The sequence below is a fragment of the Cavia porcellus genome, unplaced genomic scaffold (assembly GCF_034190915.1).
Source record: "Cavia porcellus strain 051 isolate PalLab524CR breed Dunkin Hartley unplaced genomic scaffold, mCavPor4.1 scaffold_2, whole genome shotgun sequence".
In the NCBI taxonomy this organism is placed as follows: domain Eukaryota; kingdom Metazoa; phylum Chordata; class Mammalia; order Rodentia; family Caviidae; genus Cavia; species Cavia porcellus.
The window spans coordinates 15,752,856-15,769,392 of NW_026947485.1; the positions used below are offsets into that span (position 1 = coordinate 15,752,856).

General features: G+C 34.9%; 1 protein-coding gene across 5 annotated transcripts in view; it reads right to left on the minus strand.

Moving 5' to 3' along the window:
- Immp2l (inner mitochondrial membrane peptidase subunit 2) overlaps positions 1 to 16,537 on the minus strand; it is an 878,014-nt gene that overhangs the window by 783,025 nt on the left and 78,452 nt on the right. For all 5 annotated transcript variants that reach the window (XM_063238755.1, XM_063238753.1, XM_063238759.1 and 2 more), the window contains one exon: positions 5,711 to 5,814. In XM_063238755.1, coding sequence (XP_063094825.1) covers positions 5,711 to 5,814 — 104 coding nt within the window. The remainder of the gene's footprint in view (positions 1 to 5,710; positions 5,815 to 16,537) is intronic.

The window sequence follows — 16,537 nt, forward strand, 5'->3', positions numbered from 1 at the left end:
AAAATATAAAATAAGTAGAAGAGATAATTATACACAGTTATGAATTGCAAGCTCTACTGAAGTGGCTCTTTATACAATTATAAGTCATTACTCAGTATTACTATTGCTCTGGGTATTTGTTTCAAAATATGAACTTCCATTTTTAGCAGGCTCCCATTAATTTCCTTTGGGAGGTCAAAAGATTTACAAGTACTCAAGCACAAAGACACTAGCACCTTTCTAATTCTTTCATCCCCCAACCATCCAGCCACAGGCTCCACGCTATTTCATCTATTGCCCTGGCTCAAATCTCTGTAACTCTCTGTTCTTATTTACTTCTAGCAATGTACACAATCATACTGACCGTCTGTCAGAAAGAGGTAATGAATTCAGCATGTCACAAACAAGATGCTGAAACTGTTTGTACATATTATGTTCATGATTATGTACTACTGATACTAAGGTAGAAACTACATTTAGGAACGACAATATCGAAGAATTTGGCTGCAGAAATAGGAACAAAATGAGAGACACAGCAGACCATGGCCTGAAGGATGTCTTTGCCAAGAATGGACAGGTGGCTAGGCCATGCCGTCGCACATGTACAGAGGTGGAATAGGATGACAGCTAAGAACACCACCTTCAAACCTTTACTCTGCTACTTACTTACCTTATGTCCTTAAGTACATGACTTAACTTCTCTGTGCTTTAATGCTCTCATCTATAAAATGGAGATCACAACAGTCTCTACAGGTAAAGACCACAACAGTCTTTTGGAGGGTAAAGATTAAAGTGACTATCGAACTCTTAGCCCAATGACTCAAAATAATAAGCAGTTAATGAACATATATGGAGGTGGCTGTATTTTTCTGCATGTCTTTTCCCCTTTATCTTCGAACTTGATTACCCTAACATTCTCACCAACACCCAGTGTTTGTCTATATTACCCATCTTTACCTACTTAATGTCTACATATAGAGGGCCCCCCTTTGATGCACAGCAATTACATTAGTGCTTTCCATCTCAGACTTTGAGATTTCATCTTAATCTACCTGAGACACCTTCCAAGGAAACAACAGTGTATAATGGGAAGAGGTTTAGACATAGCATCATCCAACAGAAATACAGTGAGTAACACATGTGATTTTTAACAAGTGTACGTAGTCAAACTAAATGCTTGGCAACCGTTTGTGCCTAATACACCAGACAGCAGAGATTAGTATCAACTAAATCTCGATTCAAAGTCTAGGTGTACTGTTTAGTTGCCACTTACTTGCTGTAAATTTCATGTTGTTAAAAGTAACTGTCTCACAGACAGGCATGGTGTGGTATATACCTGTAATATTATCACTTTGGAAGGCTGAGGCAGGAGAATCTCAAATTCAAGTCCTATCTGGAAAGTTTAAGACACCCTGTCTCGAAATAAAAATACAAAGATTTAAAGGGGACTTGGAGCTCAATGGCTGAGCATCCATGGGTTTGATATCCAATACCATAAAAAAAAACCATCTCTAAGTATTATTATGAGAAGGAAATAAAATGGCATATTAACACACTTAGCACAATTTCTATATTTAGGGACACTCAATAAATGGGAAATCCCTCATTTTAGACTTCCACTCCTAAGCTTGATCTAGTCCTTCTTCTATCTCTTCCCACCTAGTACAAACTTTAGCCTTTTCCATCACCTACATGACGACTCTTCCCCAGCATCCCAGGAGCTATAGATTTTACAAGATGGCCATATTTCTAGAAGCCATGGACACTTCCAGTCATGATCTAAGTATGTGGCCCCATGCAACTAAAAACACTTATGCCTGGAAAAGTGACCCTACAGCCTCCTTCTCCTCTGCCCCTGCCCAGCTGGCCCTGTTGCCAGCTCAGCAGGTATTTCCCTATCACTCAGCAGCTACCAGGCCTGTGGCCGCCTCAGCAACCACTGTGGTTATCATTGCTTCTCAACTTGAAGAGAAACTGGTCTCAAATCTTAAAATGTTGAACATTAGTCTGAAAAAGAATTGGCCACTGTCCTTCAAAAGTGGTAAGGTCATACAAAAAAAAGTAAAAGAACAGACACAACATTAAAGAGATAGAGAGAGCTGAAACCTAAAATTTAACTATAATCTTGAATAGGCCTTTGGCCAAAAAAAAAAAAGTAGGGAGGCATTAGTCAAAAACTAGAGAGTGAGTTAGATCTACAGATTGGTTAATAATGTATCAATGTCAATTTTGTGGTTTTGATAATTATAGTACACTTTATATAATGTTAATATGAATGGATGGGTACATGGTAACTCTCCAACTCTCCATGTTATTTTTGTAGTATTAGTCCAACACTATTTCAAAAAAAAAAAGTTAAAATGCTTTTAATGTGATTATTTGGAAGTGCATTACAAAAGAGCTTCTGTCCCAACGGATTTCTTAAGTGATACATTATTGTGAAAGAGTGGTACTTACGTTAAGCCTGTTGCAATAAGGCCATCACACAGGTTAATGAAAAGTCAATTCCAAGGTATGGAAAATCCACCTTAATCGCTACTATTAGTTTGCAAATCCAGTAAGATAGGATGAGGCCACCTACATACACTCAGGAATACTGAGGGCTTAATTACAGCAAATCATATTTTGTATGAGCTGTAACTTTATTAAATAAATATAGCTTTTGAATTAACATTACAGACTAGCTTAAACAATAGCTTCCTTGGAATCAATACTTTACAGACAGAGGAAAAGATAGAGAGTCAAAGAACCATATTCCAATAGGCACCTGCTTCCCTCCTTCGACCTTTAATGCCTTAACTAAGAGCATTAGTCCATAAGCTCCAAACAAAACCCCCAGAAATAGAAAGGTATAATCTGTTCTGCTATATCATGTGTTTCTGTGATGAAGTGAATTCAGTCATAGATAATTTGCAAATGGAGAAAGGACTACAGTATAGTATAGAAGATGCATTGGTCGATATGTGATTTTCCCTCTACATCATTAATGCTTTTCCTAACAGCAACTGAAGGTCAAAGGAACCGCAGGCCACAAAGTTACTTTTAGAAGTAACTTACAAGGTTAACATTGACCTGTGTTAAAAAAAAATACACATTATTAAAAATAATTAAAAGTAACATAAAACAATAAAAGGATCATATACCTCTACTACCAAAGGATTTTTCACAAAGCTTACAACCTTTCTCTACTTGCAACTTACTGCTAATACCCATCCCTCTGCCCAGGTATCCACAGACAGCCTCAACCTGTCCTTGTGTCACCTAAAATCAGGTTACCTTTCCCCTTTTTATGTTCAATACCTTTTTTTTTAAGTACTTAACACAAAAAAGCTGAAGGTACTATATCACTGCAATTTATTTACTAGAATTTTATGTCTTCTAAACTATGTATTTTCATTGTGATTATTAGTGCTCCAGTTACAAGGGGGAATCAACTCTACTAATTTAAATATGAATTTGCAAACTGAAAGTTTTCCACAAATGCCTGTATACTACAATAGAAGTGCTAAAGCAGAAATACATTTCTGCACATTTTGACTGCATAAAATGCTATCCTGGGAAGTTTTAAATATTAAAATGTCATACTACCTTGCTTCCAAAGATTACTTATATACCAATAAAATGTATTAACAACAACTTATAAATAAAAATATTTATTATATTTTATATTATCTTTAAATTGAACATTCAGATATATATTTCTATATTTATTCCACATTTCTTAAATAAATAGGACATTGAAATTTAGTAATGAAAATCAGCATCTATATTAAGACCAGACTTTGCTTTTTTTAAGGAAAGAAAACATTCAGTGATGGTGGACACAGAAAAGCATTTATCAAACAAACACTAATCCTTTAAAATTATGTAGTCTATAGATTGTGTAAAACTATAAGTGTGTCCAGAAAGCATTTTCACTCTAAAATCAAATATATATTCTCAATACTATTTATCTGGCCTTTATAGTACTACTTCAGGCTAAAGGAGAATTTCATGCCAGCACTTAATATTTTTAATGATTAATTGTTGTTAAATGCAGTGCCAACACTGCAGCATTCTTTTATCTAAATGGCTCCTGCTAGCAATAAGCACTACAAAAGAAGCTATATACTCTTGTACATGACAAGGGCGTAGCATACAATAGACTTATTAAATATACATTTTACCTGGAGTAATTATCAATTATTATAACAATAATTTGAATATATTATAAAAGTCAATTTATATAATAAATATAAATTACTTTATTATTTACCACTATTAGAAGAATAGTATTATCTTTTCCATAAAATCTATGATATGTTAGAATATTTTCATGGACCCTTATAACACTGAATTTCATAGAGTCTTTTCAAACTTGTCATTGTCTATTCAAATGCACTTGCTTAGAGATAACATGTTTTCCATGGGAAAAAAAATACTGCACAATCGTCGGCTTACAGCGTGACCTCTTTCACTTGGGTGGGTATCTGCTCCATCGCTGACTAAGTGAGGATGTAACCTTGTCAAACCACAGGCAAAAGAATAATGAACATACCACAGGCCTTCCCAGCATGGAAAAGGGTTTTAAGGAGTTCCAGAAATACTACTCTGAATGACAAAATAAAAGAACACTTCAAAGAGTAGGTTAATAATGAAGAAAGCACTCAAAACCTGAGAGTATTTAATCCCCATCCCTGGAAGTCTGCCACACAAAGCTCCACTGAAATGTATTTAATTCATTAGCCACTAACCAGATCTGGTTAATATGTTTTCAAATGATCCCTGGTAGAACAGTCTTGAAGGACACGGACTTCAGAGTATTTCTTCAAAGCATTAACCAAACGTAAACCAAAAGTACATACTGCTCTGCTTCCACCAATTATAAATTATCTTCCAACAAGAAAAATCACTACAGTTCAACAGTAAGAAATGCAAATTGAAAAAGTCTTCAACAATAGGTTTTACCGCCACTAAAACAAACAACAGTAACACCTCTACATTATCTGCTAGCCCAGTCCACTGACCGCCATAACAGGGAATCAGACTAAAACATATTTATAAATAGCTGAAACCAGAAAAAAATTAAGCAAGTCCTGTTGCAGTCTTCTCAGTATGAATTTACTTTTAAAACAAACAAAAGCTCAAATCAAAATCATTCAAGTATGCACTAGGACTGGGTATTTTATCATCGTGTCAATTATGCACACTTTGACATTCCTTTTTCACAACTAAGACAACGATGACTAGTAACAAACAATATTTTAACAGAGAAACAGTGCCACCTTTTGGTCCCAAACAAAAGCCTCCAATACCAGTCTCCCAAATTTCTTTTCTCGGTTAACTTCTGACATACATAAATGTTACTAAATTTAATAGCATAATTATCTAAAAATCTTTGCTTTGAAAACCAAGAAAACATTGAGATAAAATGAAAGTTGTTTACCAACATGCAAAAACCTCAAAATATTCGGAAGTAATACCAAACACATACATTTTGGACCATCAATATAATTGCTAATCAATATTTTATCAAGCATTTTTTGCGAGAACTAAGTATGTCAATCAAATGATATATCTTAATTGTAAAAGAAAGTCTTTTAGCACTGTCACATCTCAAAATTGATTTTTTACAACACATATATTCAATTGTACTCATTAATTTCATAATTGGCCATCTGGTAATAACAGTGGATTACCAGTTAAATCAATAAAGATACAATCCAAATATGATAAAATTTTAATTACTTACACCAATGACACAATGTCACCACGTTGAACTTGAAAATTCCTTGCTTTCCAGTGGTTCAAAAGTACAACATCGGATGTCTGGCTTCCCCCAGGATTCAAAGAAGGCTAGAAAATAAGGAGAAAGACACATCTATCATTTGTATTTTTCAATCTTCATGGTTCCTTGCACTTCATAGCTTGAGTGAAATGCAATAAAACATTTCTAATATAGTACCTTTCAATAAATCGTTGTTCTAAAGTAACTGCAAATGATGAGTTTTCAAAAAGGCTCACTGGGATTCCTCACACATGAACCAGAAAAAAATAAATTATCAATACTTATTTGAAAAGAAAGTGTTCTAGATATTAAATTTCTACTAAACTTTTGTAAAGAAGAATGGAAAGCTTTACAAAGCATTAAAAACATGAGAAAAAAATGACTCAATCTACCCAACAAAATATTCAGAAAGGATCCACTTGCACTTTAGTACATATCATTGTTTCATCTGGGGGGAAAAGGTGATCATTTCAAATCAGCCAGTGAAAACTCACAAAGAAAAAAAGCTACAGGGGACAGACAGAAGGGAAAGGATAGCCACTGAAAATGTGGAGTGCAGCTTCCCCCACCTTCACCTTTTTAAGCATTCATGCTAAGAATCATATGAGTCTTGCTGTGCCTAAAGACGGAGCAAGAATGGAGCAAGGCAGAGCAAGAACTGAGAAGCATTTGGTGTAAGAACCCATCCAAAAGCATCGCAAAGTACAGCACTCTAAAACAGGAAATTAAAGAGGACATCAGAAGATGGAAAAACATCCCTGTTCCTGACTAGGCAGAACCAATGCAGTCAAAATGACCATACTACATAAACTAACACAAAGATTTCACAAAAATATAATCCAAATACCAACAGCACTCCTCACAAAACTGGAGAAAACAATCCTAAAATTCATATGAAATCAGAGGAGACCAAGAAAGAAATCTTGGGCAACAAGAGCAAAGCAAGAGACATGACAATTCTAGAACTGAACTTATATTAAAAAGCTACTGTGATAAAAACAGCACAGTATTACAGTAGCACAAAAACAGACATGTGAATCAATGGAACAGAATAAAGGCAGCAGAAAAAAAAAACAGGAATATTCATCAATCTAATCTTAGACAAAGGAGCCAAAAACATACACTGCAGGAAAGATGACTCTTTGAAATCTGGCTACCCACATGTAGAACACTGTTAGGCCCATATATCTCATCATGAACCAAATTAATATCAAAGTGAGGAAAGATTTAAATGTTAAAATCTGCTGGAAAATAAAATAAGTATAATTCCTGAAGACACAGGTATAGACAAGAAGTTTCTAAACCAAACCCTAATGGCAAAAGAAATAGTACCAAGACTCAGCAAATGGGACTATATCAAATTAAAAAGCGTTTTTATAGCAAAAGAAACAAACAACAGAGTGAAGAGACAACCTACAGAATGTGACAAAAATTTTGCCATATATTCCACCAAAGACCAAGATCCCGAATATATAAAGAACTCAAAAAATTAGGCTCCTCAAGTGAAATGAATATATATTTATCAGGAGAAAAAAATGCAGTCAATAAATACATGAAAATGTGTTCAATATCACTGGCCACTAGAGAAATTAAAAATTAAAAAAAACACACATCTTACTCTGGAAAGATTTCATCAACATGAAATCAAATGATAACAAATGCTAGTGAAGCTGAAACGAAAAAGGAGCCCTTCTGCACTGTTGATGGAGTATAAACTAGTATAATCCCTGTGAAAGTCAGTATTCCCGGAAGAACAATGAAGAGAAATTGCATTTGATCCAGCCAGTCCCCTTCTAGGTATCTTCCCATGAAAAGTTAAGATATCATATTACTGAGATACATGAATACCTTTATTTATAAGAACACAATGCATAATAACTAAATCTGAGAAACAGCCCAAATGGCCATCAAAAGATAAGTGAATAGGAAATGTGGTTTCTATACAATGGGAGCACAACTTTGCCATAAAGGATATAATTGAGTCATTCATAAGTAAACTGTAACACCTTGAGACCATACTGTTCGATGAAAGCAATCACATATACAAGCTTAAATATTACATAGTGTCTCTCATATGAAAAACCAAAATATAAATAAAGAGCAAAAGAAAAGATAGACAATAGGAAGTAGGGAGATCTTTCACAAATGGGAAGAGGATCTATAGCTAGAGAGGAAGAAAGGAAAGGAGATGAAAAAAATTGAAAAGGAAACATCTTTTGCAAGTGGGAAAGGAACTAAGAGAACAAAGGAGTAGGGAGGGAAAGGAGAGGGAAGGAATACAGAAAGAATTAAGATCTGCTGTACACACATAGCCCCATCACAATAAGTGTAATCATTATGTACTACAAACATGTACTGATAAAATAAAGACTAGGAACCATCAGGTATAAAGATCGATTAAGGAACCATGAAGCTTACACATCTGCCATCTGGGTGGGATACAAACAAAGCCAATGGATACACAGTCTGAGACCTGAAGTGAGCATGGAGGGACAGAAAAATGAGAACAACTAAGAGAGTGTTGTCAGCCGAGAATGTCAATGTGGGAAGCAGCCCTTTCTGTGGCAAAGGGAGAGGCCGCACACCAGGCTGTCTCTCTTCACTGAGCAGCTGAGGGAGCAATAAGAGGAGACATAGTCACAGCAATCAGTGCATAGGAAGAAGTCAGAACAGCCAGTCACTACAGCACCAATGACCTACTCTTGCTTAAAGGTTTCTGGAATCACTGGTAGATTTTCTACCACACATCATATTTCAAGAACAGTCATCATGCAACTCACCATATACCTACTCCAAACAGTCTCTCACTCTGAAGGCAAGGATTCCATTTCTTTCTTCCATGATCTTCAGCCACTAACTTAACTTTATAATGCCTTTCTGTAGTAGTACACAGTGATAATTAGTAACTATTATAGTACCTAACAACTAAATAACAGCTAGAACTTACAGTGCTTACCCTGTGCACTATTCAATTAATAATTGCCAAATTATCTAAGTGATTACCATGTGTAAGACAAAACCTAAAGGCTTTAAAAATACTTATTTGAAGATAATTCACCAAATGCTAATAATACATGTTTATCCATAGTTAATCTCTCAATAACTTTTATATAGATACACTGAACCAAAATTTAACTATGGGCCATTGTGGACCCTTTCTCCAGCTCCTTCCTTGCTCCATCCCTAACTGAGAAACAGAGTTGATACACTGGATAAATCCAAGAGATTTATTGGGTCATCATGCTGGGGAATGGAGTGCAAGTCATCACAAGAGTATGGTCAGGTTAAAAGTTGAACTGACACAGAATTCACTCTCCCTGAGTCATATTCTCTATCTCCCTCCACTCTGTGTCTTAAATTCTACACCTTGAAGGTCTCCACTTATTTCTTTTTGTATTCTTCCCCTTATAAGCTCATGTAGTAGAGGTGGCCGGTAGGGAGACAGTCTGGCCTCTAGATCATAAGACCAAATGTCTGTCATTGTGCTTTCCACTGAATTCATTTTATTCCTTACCACTAGAATGATGAAGAACAAAGGTGACTGAAATCTGCCTGATTGTCTTCCTTAGTCCCTTTAATTTTTAGTGTTTTTTTTAAAATCTGTGATAACCCATAATAAATACTTTAAGCACTAGTACATACATGTACACACATCTGAATAAAATTTCACAAAACAATTACCCTTACTTCATACACCCTTGTTATTTTCTATTCTTTCCTAGTCTATACTTTAAAAATTCTGTCTGCATCCAACTATACTTTTTATTCACAACACTGATTGTGCAACTTGCTTATAATCCAATGTCAAAATCATGCTTTACATGAGTGTTCTTCAACTACAGTCCTAAAGTTGCTTTTCCCCAGAATGATACTTTATTTCATCTCCTATCTCTAAATGATTTCTCTAGAAAATCTCATTGATATTTCCAATGTCAAATACCACTGATACACTCATAATTACTAAATGTAGGGTCCCCAAAGTGACTTTCTCCTCGTCTATTCTAAATCCATAATACTTGATACTATGACACTGAGTACATTATAATGTAATTTTTGTTTTACTTGTTAGTCTTTACAATAATCAAGAAGCACTTTTTAACCATTACTATAATGCCCTAGGTAAAACTGTAATATAACCTCAACTACATTTCTGAACTTCAAGTGTATACCCCAACTCATTGTTGGGCAGCTCAAGTGATCAAGTCATTCCTCTGCTTAAAATCCTGGTTAACTTTAACACCATCTTTAATTTAAAGGACATAACATTGAGTTACATAAACATAAACCATACTTTTCTAATGAAAATTTGTACTTTAGCATTATAGTAGCCAGCTCAGTCACTGCACCTAGGAGATATGAGAAGCAATCCTTGTACTTATTCACTTGGTAAGATGAACAGCAAGACATGTGCATGTGGGCAAAAGTGATTTTAAGCCACATAATACTCTACATAACATTTTTGTATATGGTTCCTTGAGCATCGCAGTGGGTAAAATACACCCACAACACTCTTCTGTTCTGAAAACATGTACCATACCATAGTGGAATGCGGGTGTGGCTCACAGTAGGTCTGGGGAAAGCAGGAACTCCTGGTGCTTTCACCCACTTGGCAGACAAATGGCAGAGTATGTCCATGAGCTCCAAAGCAGCAGTGGGTGAGTTTTACCCAGGAAATGCTCATTGCTAAATTTCGGTAAATTTAGGATTTGTTTTTTAAGTTTTCTTTTAATTTTTCTGGTAGAAGTAATACTTGAGTACAATGGACAATGAAAAACCAGACATGCAAGTTTTAGAGGAAGCTCAAAGTGAATCCTTAGATTACTCATGTAGGGACTATGATGATGGTAATGATGATGCTGATTTTGACAGTGATCATGTGAGTCAACGTTCCTGTGACTGTGAAATGGAGTAAAAATCAACCAACACAGATCCAGGGAACATAGACCTCCTTGATTCAGATGACAAAGAAAACAGCAAAGTGAGTACATATTTGACTACCCAAAAGGTACAAAAAGGACACACAGTGAAATGGAATGATCTAGTGTTAGAGCCAGGTCAGAAAATACAATGAAGATCTTGACAGGAATGATACTTACTGGACAGAAGGCCAGAACTTCATTTCAAAGTTGGAAATTGTTTATAACTGATAAAATGCTATACAATGTTGTGAAATACACAAATGCTGAAATACAAGTAAAACATTCTATATGCATTGATAGCCACACTCAAAAATCTATTTCTTATGACATCTCACTAGTTGAACTTAAAGCATTCATAAAAATATATCCATGTGAAGACATACTATACTCTGAATTTAGAAATTTATCCCTGAACTCAGCCATCAGGTCCTTATTTGTATAGTAATAAACCAAAGGATGTTGTGAACAGACTTGCTCCCATCTCATTATTACAATGTGACACTACACAATTGGTTTCCAGGTTTCCAATTGATGTTACTATTGGTAACAGAGCACAAGTTAAACAGCATAGAAACTGTACAGAAGAACAAAACAGAAACTCCAAATAAAATGTTGCAATATCAAAACAGAGAATTATATAGTACTATGGTTGGATTTCAAAAAGATACAATATTGGCCTCCTACCATATGGCAAAACACACATACACACACACACAACAATCAAGTACTGTTGATGTCAACAAAATTGCACCATGATGGAAACACTGAGAGAGAAACCTGGACAAAACTAAGTCTAACTGGAAAGTTTTTACAACAAAGGGAGAGTATGTGTTGTTTATGAGTTATGTAGCAATTATTATCAACTGATATACAAAGTTTTGGCCACTTGTTATGTTTTACTCAATCCTAAACATGTGTGACATTGTTTGATAGTCTATGAAGAAAACAGCAAGAACAAAATATCATGGAGAAATTTTCTTAGAGGATTGGGACTGGAACTCATAAGAGATCATTTACAACAGAGAAAGAACAAAATGTTTCCAATGAGGGGGGGAAAAAAGTTGTGGAGCATGCTAATCAGCTGACAGTTGAACAGGCAGGAGTAACATCACAAAGACCTACTACAACAACAGGAAAGCCAAAAAGATGTCAGCTGTGGCCTACAATAAAAAGACAGGAAAGCAAAACATATGTACACACATGCTATCACTGTAAGCAATAAGTGTACACGAAGCATGCAGTTGTCATGTGTGAAGACTGCCTTGGGCATGACACTTGAGGCAAAGATTATTTCTGTGCTAGACTTACATTTGTATTTACATCATGGTTCACATAAATTTTTATTTCTAATGTTTTATTTTAGGTTTTGTAAGCAAGTACACAGCTGTTGTGAAAATGTTATCTTTATTTTAAACACACAATACATATTAACATTTAATACTTGATTTTATGTTCCTGTTAACTACACATTGTGTAATACAGTAAGAACCGCCTGACAAAACAACAAGACCCATGGCATGTCAAGTGTGTCCCACAAAAAATATAGCAAATGACAGCAAAACACATATGCTGTCAGTGTAAGTGATACATGTGTTTGAAAACTACTTCTGTCATTTATGAAGAGTGCCTTAGTGTGATAACTGAGTTGTTTCCAAGAGTCAGCTATTACAAATTGTGCTGCTATAAACATGGGTACACATATATTACTGTGGTATGATATTCTCAAATCTTCTGGGAAAACATCCAGAAGAGGAATTGCTGGGTCAAATGGGAGTTCCAATTCTATTTGTTTAAGGAATCTGCACTGCTTTCTACAGTGGTTATACCAGTTTACACTCCCCCATAAGTATATGTTATTGGTTGATTTATTCATAACTATTCTTTCTGGAGTAAGATGAAATCTCAGTGTTACTTTAATTCACATTTCTTGAATGATGAGTGATATTGAAATTTTTTTCTTTTATTATTTTAAACAAAATAAAACCCAACAAAACAAAACAGAATGAAGCCAATAAAAACAAAGCAGTGAAATTGGTACAGAACTTCAAAGCAGGATAATAGCAAAACAACAATGATCACCATCATATATCTTATCTTCATAATAGTTGTCCATTCCATCAGATATAGCAAAATCAAAACAAAACAATAAAACCAATCAAAACAGAACACTGAATAAAGCAAAATAATTAATTGGAACAAAACAGTGAGAATAATACTGGACCTCAAAAACAAGACAGAAGGAAATTCCCCATATTTGCTACACTACATACTGTCATCCTCCCAAAAGCTGGACCACTGGGTCCAGGCCTGAAGAGTCAAGCAAACAATACAAGCATTCAGTTGCTTTTTGCACCTCAGTTGCTATCAACTCACCCTTTCCTCCAAAACAGCCTGTTGCTTTTGGGGTTGGAGAGGGGAGAGGTTGGATTCTCAGGCTCACAGGCAGCACTGTCTGACTTCTGTCTTCCTAGGACCTGCATGTTTGGCACAGCTTACCAAAAAAGGCTAGCTATTTGGCTCCTCTGTTGAACATTATTTCATATATGTATTTTCCATTTGTATTTCTTCATCTGGGAAGTGTGTATGCCCATTTTTAGATTGGGTCTTTGATTTGGGGTGCCTGATTTTTTTCTTTCATAATATGTCCCAGATAAAAGTCCTTTGAGGGTCACTTGACTAAAATTTTTTCTTACTCTGTGGGTTGTGTAATCACTCTATTGGGGATTTCTTTTTATGTTCAAAAACTTTTAATAAGGTGAGCTCATAGTCAATTTTTTGAAGTACTTGCCATGCAGTTTGTATTTTGTCCATGAACTCTCAGTCTACCCCTATGTCTTAAATATTTCTACCTACCTTGTCTTCCAGTAGATTTAGGGTTGCTGTTTTAATATTTAGATCTTTGATCCATTTTGACTTTAGTTTAGTGCATCATGATAGACATGGGTCTAGTTTAATTCTTCAGCATATGGAAAGCCAGTTTTTCCAGCACCATTTATTAAAGAGGTTTTCTTCTTTCCAGTAAATATGTTTGGCCCCTTTGTCAAAGGTAAAGTGGCTGAGTATCTTTGAAGTTGTGTCTGTATCTTCTAATCTGTTCCACTGATTCTCAGGTCTATTTTATTGCCAGTACCATGCTAATTTTATCACAATAGCTTTATAACATAATTGCAAGTCAAAGGACCATAATGCTTCCTGCATTGCCTTTGTTGTCCAGGATTGCCTTCACTATTATAGGTCTCTTCTATTTCCACATGAATTTTAGAAATGTTTTCTCTAGATCTTTGAGGTATATTAATGGTATTTTGATCGGGATTGCATTAAATCTGTATAAAAGTCTTGGGAATATGGTCATGTTCACAATGCTAGTTTTTCCTATCCAACAGCAAGGAATATCTTTCTGTTTTCTGATATCCTCTTTAGTCTCCTTTATCAGATTACTATAGTTTTCAGTATATAGATCTTTTATAGCCTTTGCTTTATTCCTAAGTATTTCATTTTTTGGATGCTATTTTGAAAGATAGGGTTTCCCTAATTTCTCGCTCAGTGAGTTTGTTTTTTGTATACAGGAATACTATTTATTTTTAGTGCTGACTTTGTATCCAACTACACTGCTGAATTTGCTTACTAACTCTAGTAAACTTTTGGTGGAGTTTTGGGGGTCTTTGACATAGAGAAACATGGCATCTGAAAATAATGATATTTAACTTATTCATCTCCTCTCTTTATACCTTTTATTTCTCTTGTCTATTAGCTCTGGCTAACATTTCCAGAACTGTACTGAATAGAGGTGGTGATAGTAGTTATCCTTGTTCCATATTTTTGGGTGAAGGCTTTCAGTTTTTGTACATTTAGTATGATGTTAGTTGTTGGTTTATCATAGATGGTTTTTATCACATTGAAGTAGAGACAATCCATTCCAATTTTTTCTAGGGTTTTTATCATGAATGAGTGTTGGACTTTATCAAAAGCTTTTTCTACAACTACTGAGATGATCATGTGATTTTTGTCCTTGGCTCTGCTGATATGGTGCATTAAGTTTATTGATTTGCATATGTTGAACCATCCCTGCATTCCCGGGATGAACCCCACTTGGTCATGGGAGTATAATCTTCTTGATGATTTACTGCATTCTGTTTCCTACTATTTATTTGAGAATTTTTGCATTTATGTTCATTAGGGAGATTGGCCTGTAGTTCTTTCTGTTTGGGTCTTTCTCTAGTTTTGGTTTTTTAGTAATAGTTGCCTCCAGGAATGAGTAAAGGAGAATTGCTTCCCTTTCGAATTCATTAACAAGTTTGAGGAGCACTGGTGCTAAACCTTCCCTAAATTTCTTGCAGAATTCAGCCATAAATCCATCAGGAACTGGGTTTTTCTCTATTAAGTTTTTAATTATGTTTTTAATTTCATTAACTGATATTGGGTTATCAAAATTTTTATATCTTCCTGAATCAGGTCTGGTAATTGTTACATTTCTAGCAATGTATCTATTTCTTCTGTATTTCCACCCTATGTGAGTAAAGATTTTCAAAGTAGATATTGATGATCTTCTGAATTTTCACAGGATCTATAGTGATTTCACACTTTTCATTCATCATTGCATGAATTTGAGTTTTCCCTTTACTTTTCTTAATGTTATCTAGGGGTTTATCAAATTTGTTTATTCTTTCAAAGAACCAACCCTTTAATTCATTAATTCTTGGTATTGTTTTCTTAGTCTCAACTGCATTAATTTCTCTGATCTTTATAATATCCTCCTCTCTATGAGCTTTGGGTTTGACTTGCCCTTCTTTTTCTAGAAGATTGAGGTGTAGGTTTAGGTTTTTTATTTGTGATATTTCTGATGTGAAATTTTACTACTACATACTTCTTACGACTGCTTTCATTGGGTCCCACAGGTTCCAGTGTGCTGTATCTGTATTTTCATTTGATTGTAGATATTGTTTAACTTCTTCTTTAATTTCCTCTGTGACCTACTGAGAGTTCAGAAGGGTGTTATATAATTTCCATGTTTGTGGAGTTTTTGTGGTTTCTTTTACCTTTAAATTCTAATTGCACTACACTATGATCAGATAATATACATGAGATAATTTCAACTTCTTTGCAGTTACTTAAACATGTTCTATGGGCCAATATATGATCTATTTTAGAGAATGTCCCATGTGCAACTGAGAAGAATATATAGTCTGATGTGGCTGGGTGGACCACTATGTAAACATCTATTAAGTCCATTTACTTTTTTTTGGTACTGGGAATTGAACTCAGGGGCTCGCACTTGTATTAAATCCATTTGTTTTCATGTTTGATTCAGTTCTATCATTTCTTTGTTTTTTGTCTAATTAATCTATCTCTATGTGACAATGGGATATTAAGGTCCCCCACTACAACTGTGTTATTGCTTATTTGACTTTTCATGCCTGTTAAGATTTGTCTTATATAGTTGGATTCTCCCATATTTGGTGCATATATATTTATGATTGTTATCGCTCCCTCTTTAATTTTTTCCTAACAAGTATGTAGTGATCTTCTTTACTTCTTTTGATCATTCTTGAATAAAGTTCATATTGTCTGCAAACAGAATAGTGACCTCTACTTATTTTTTGGTTCCTGTTGCATGGAGTATTGTTTTCCATCCTTTGTCTTTCAGTCTATGAGTTTCAAGTTCAATATGTTTCTTGTATACAGCTTAGTGTGGATCTTGTTTCTTGATTCACTCTGCCAATCTGTTTTTTTTTTTTTTTTGTTATAACTGATATGTACTTGCCTTTCTGTCATGTTATTTTCTTGTTGTTGACTGCCTGCTTCTCCCTGTTTGCTTGCCCTTCCTGATGGTTTCTTTCTGTTGTTGTTCTGGGAATTGTGGTCATTTTTATCT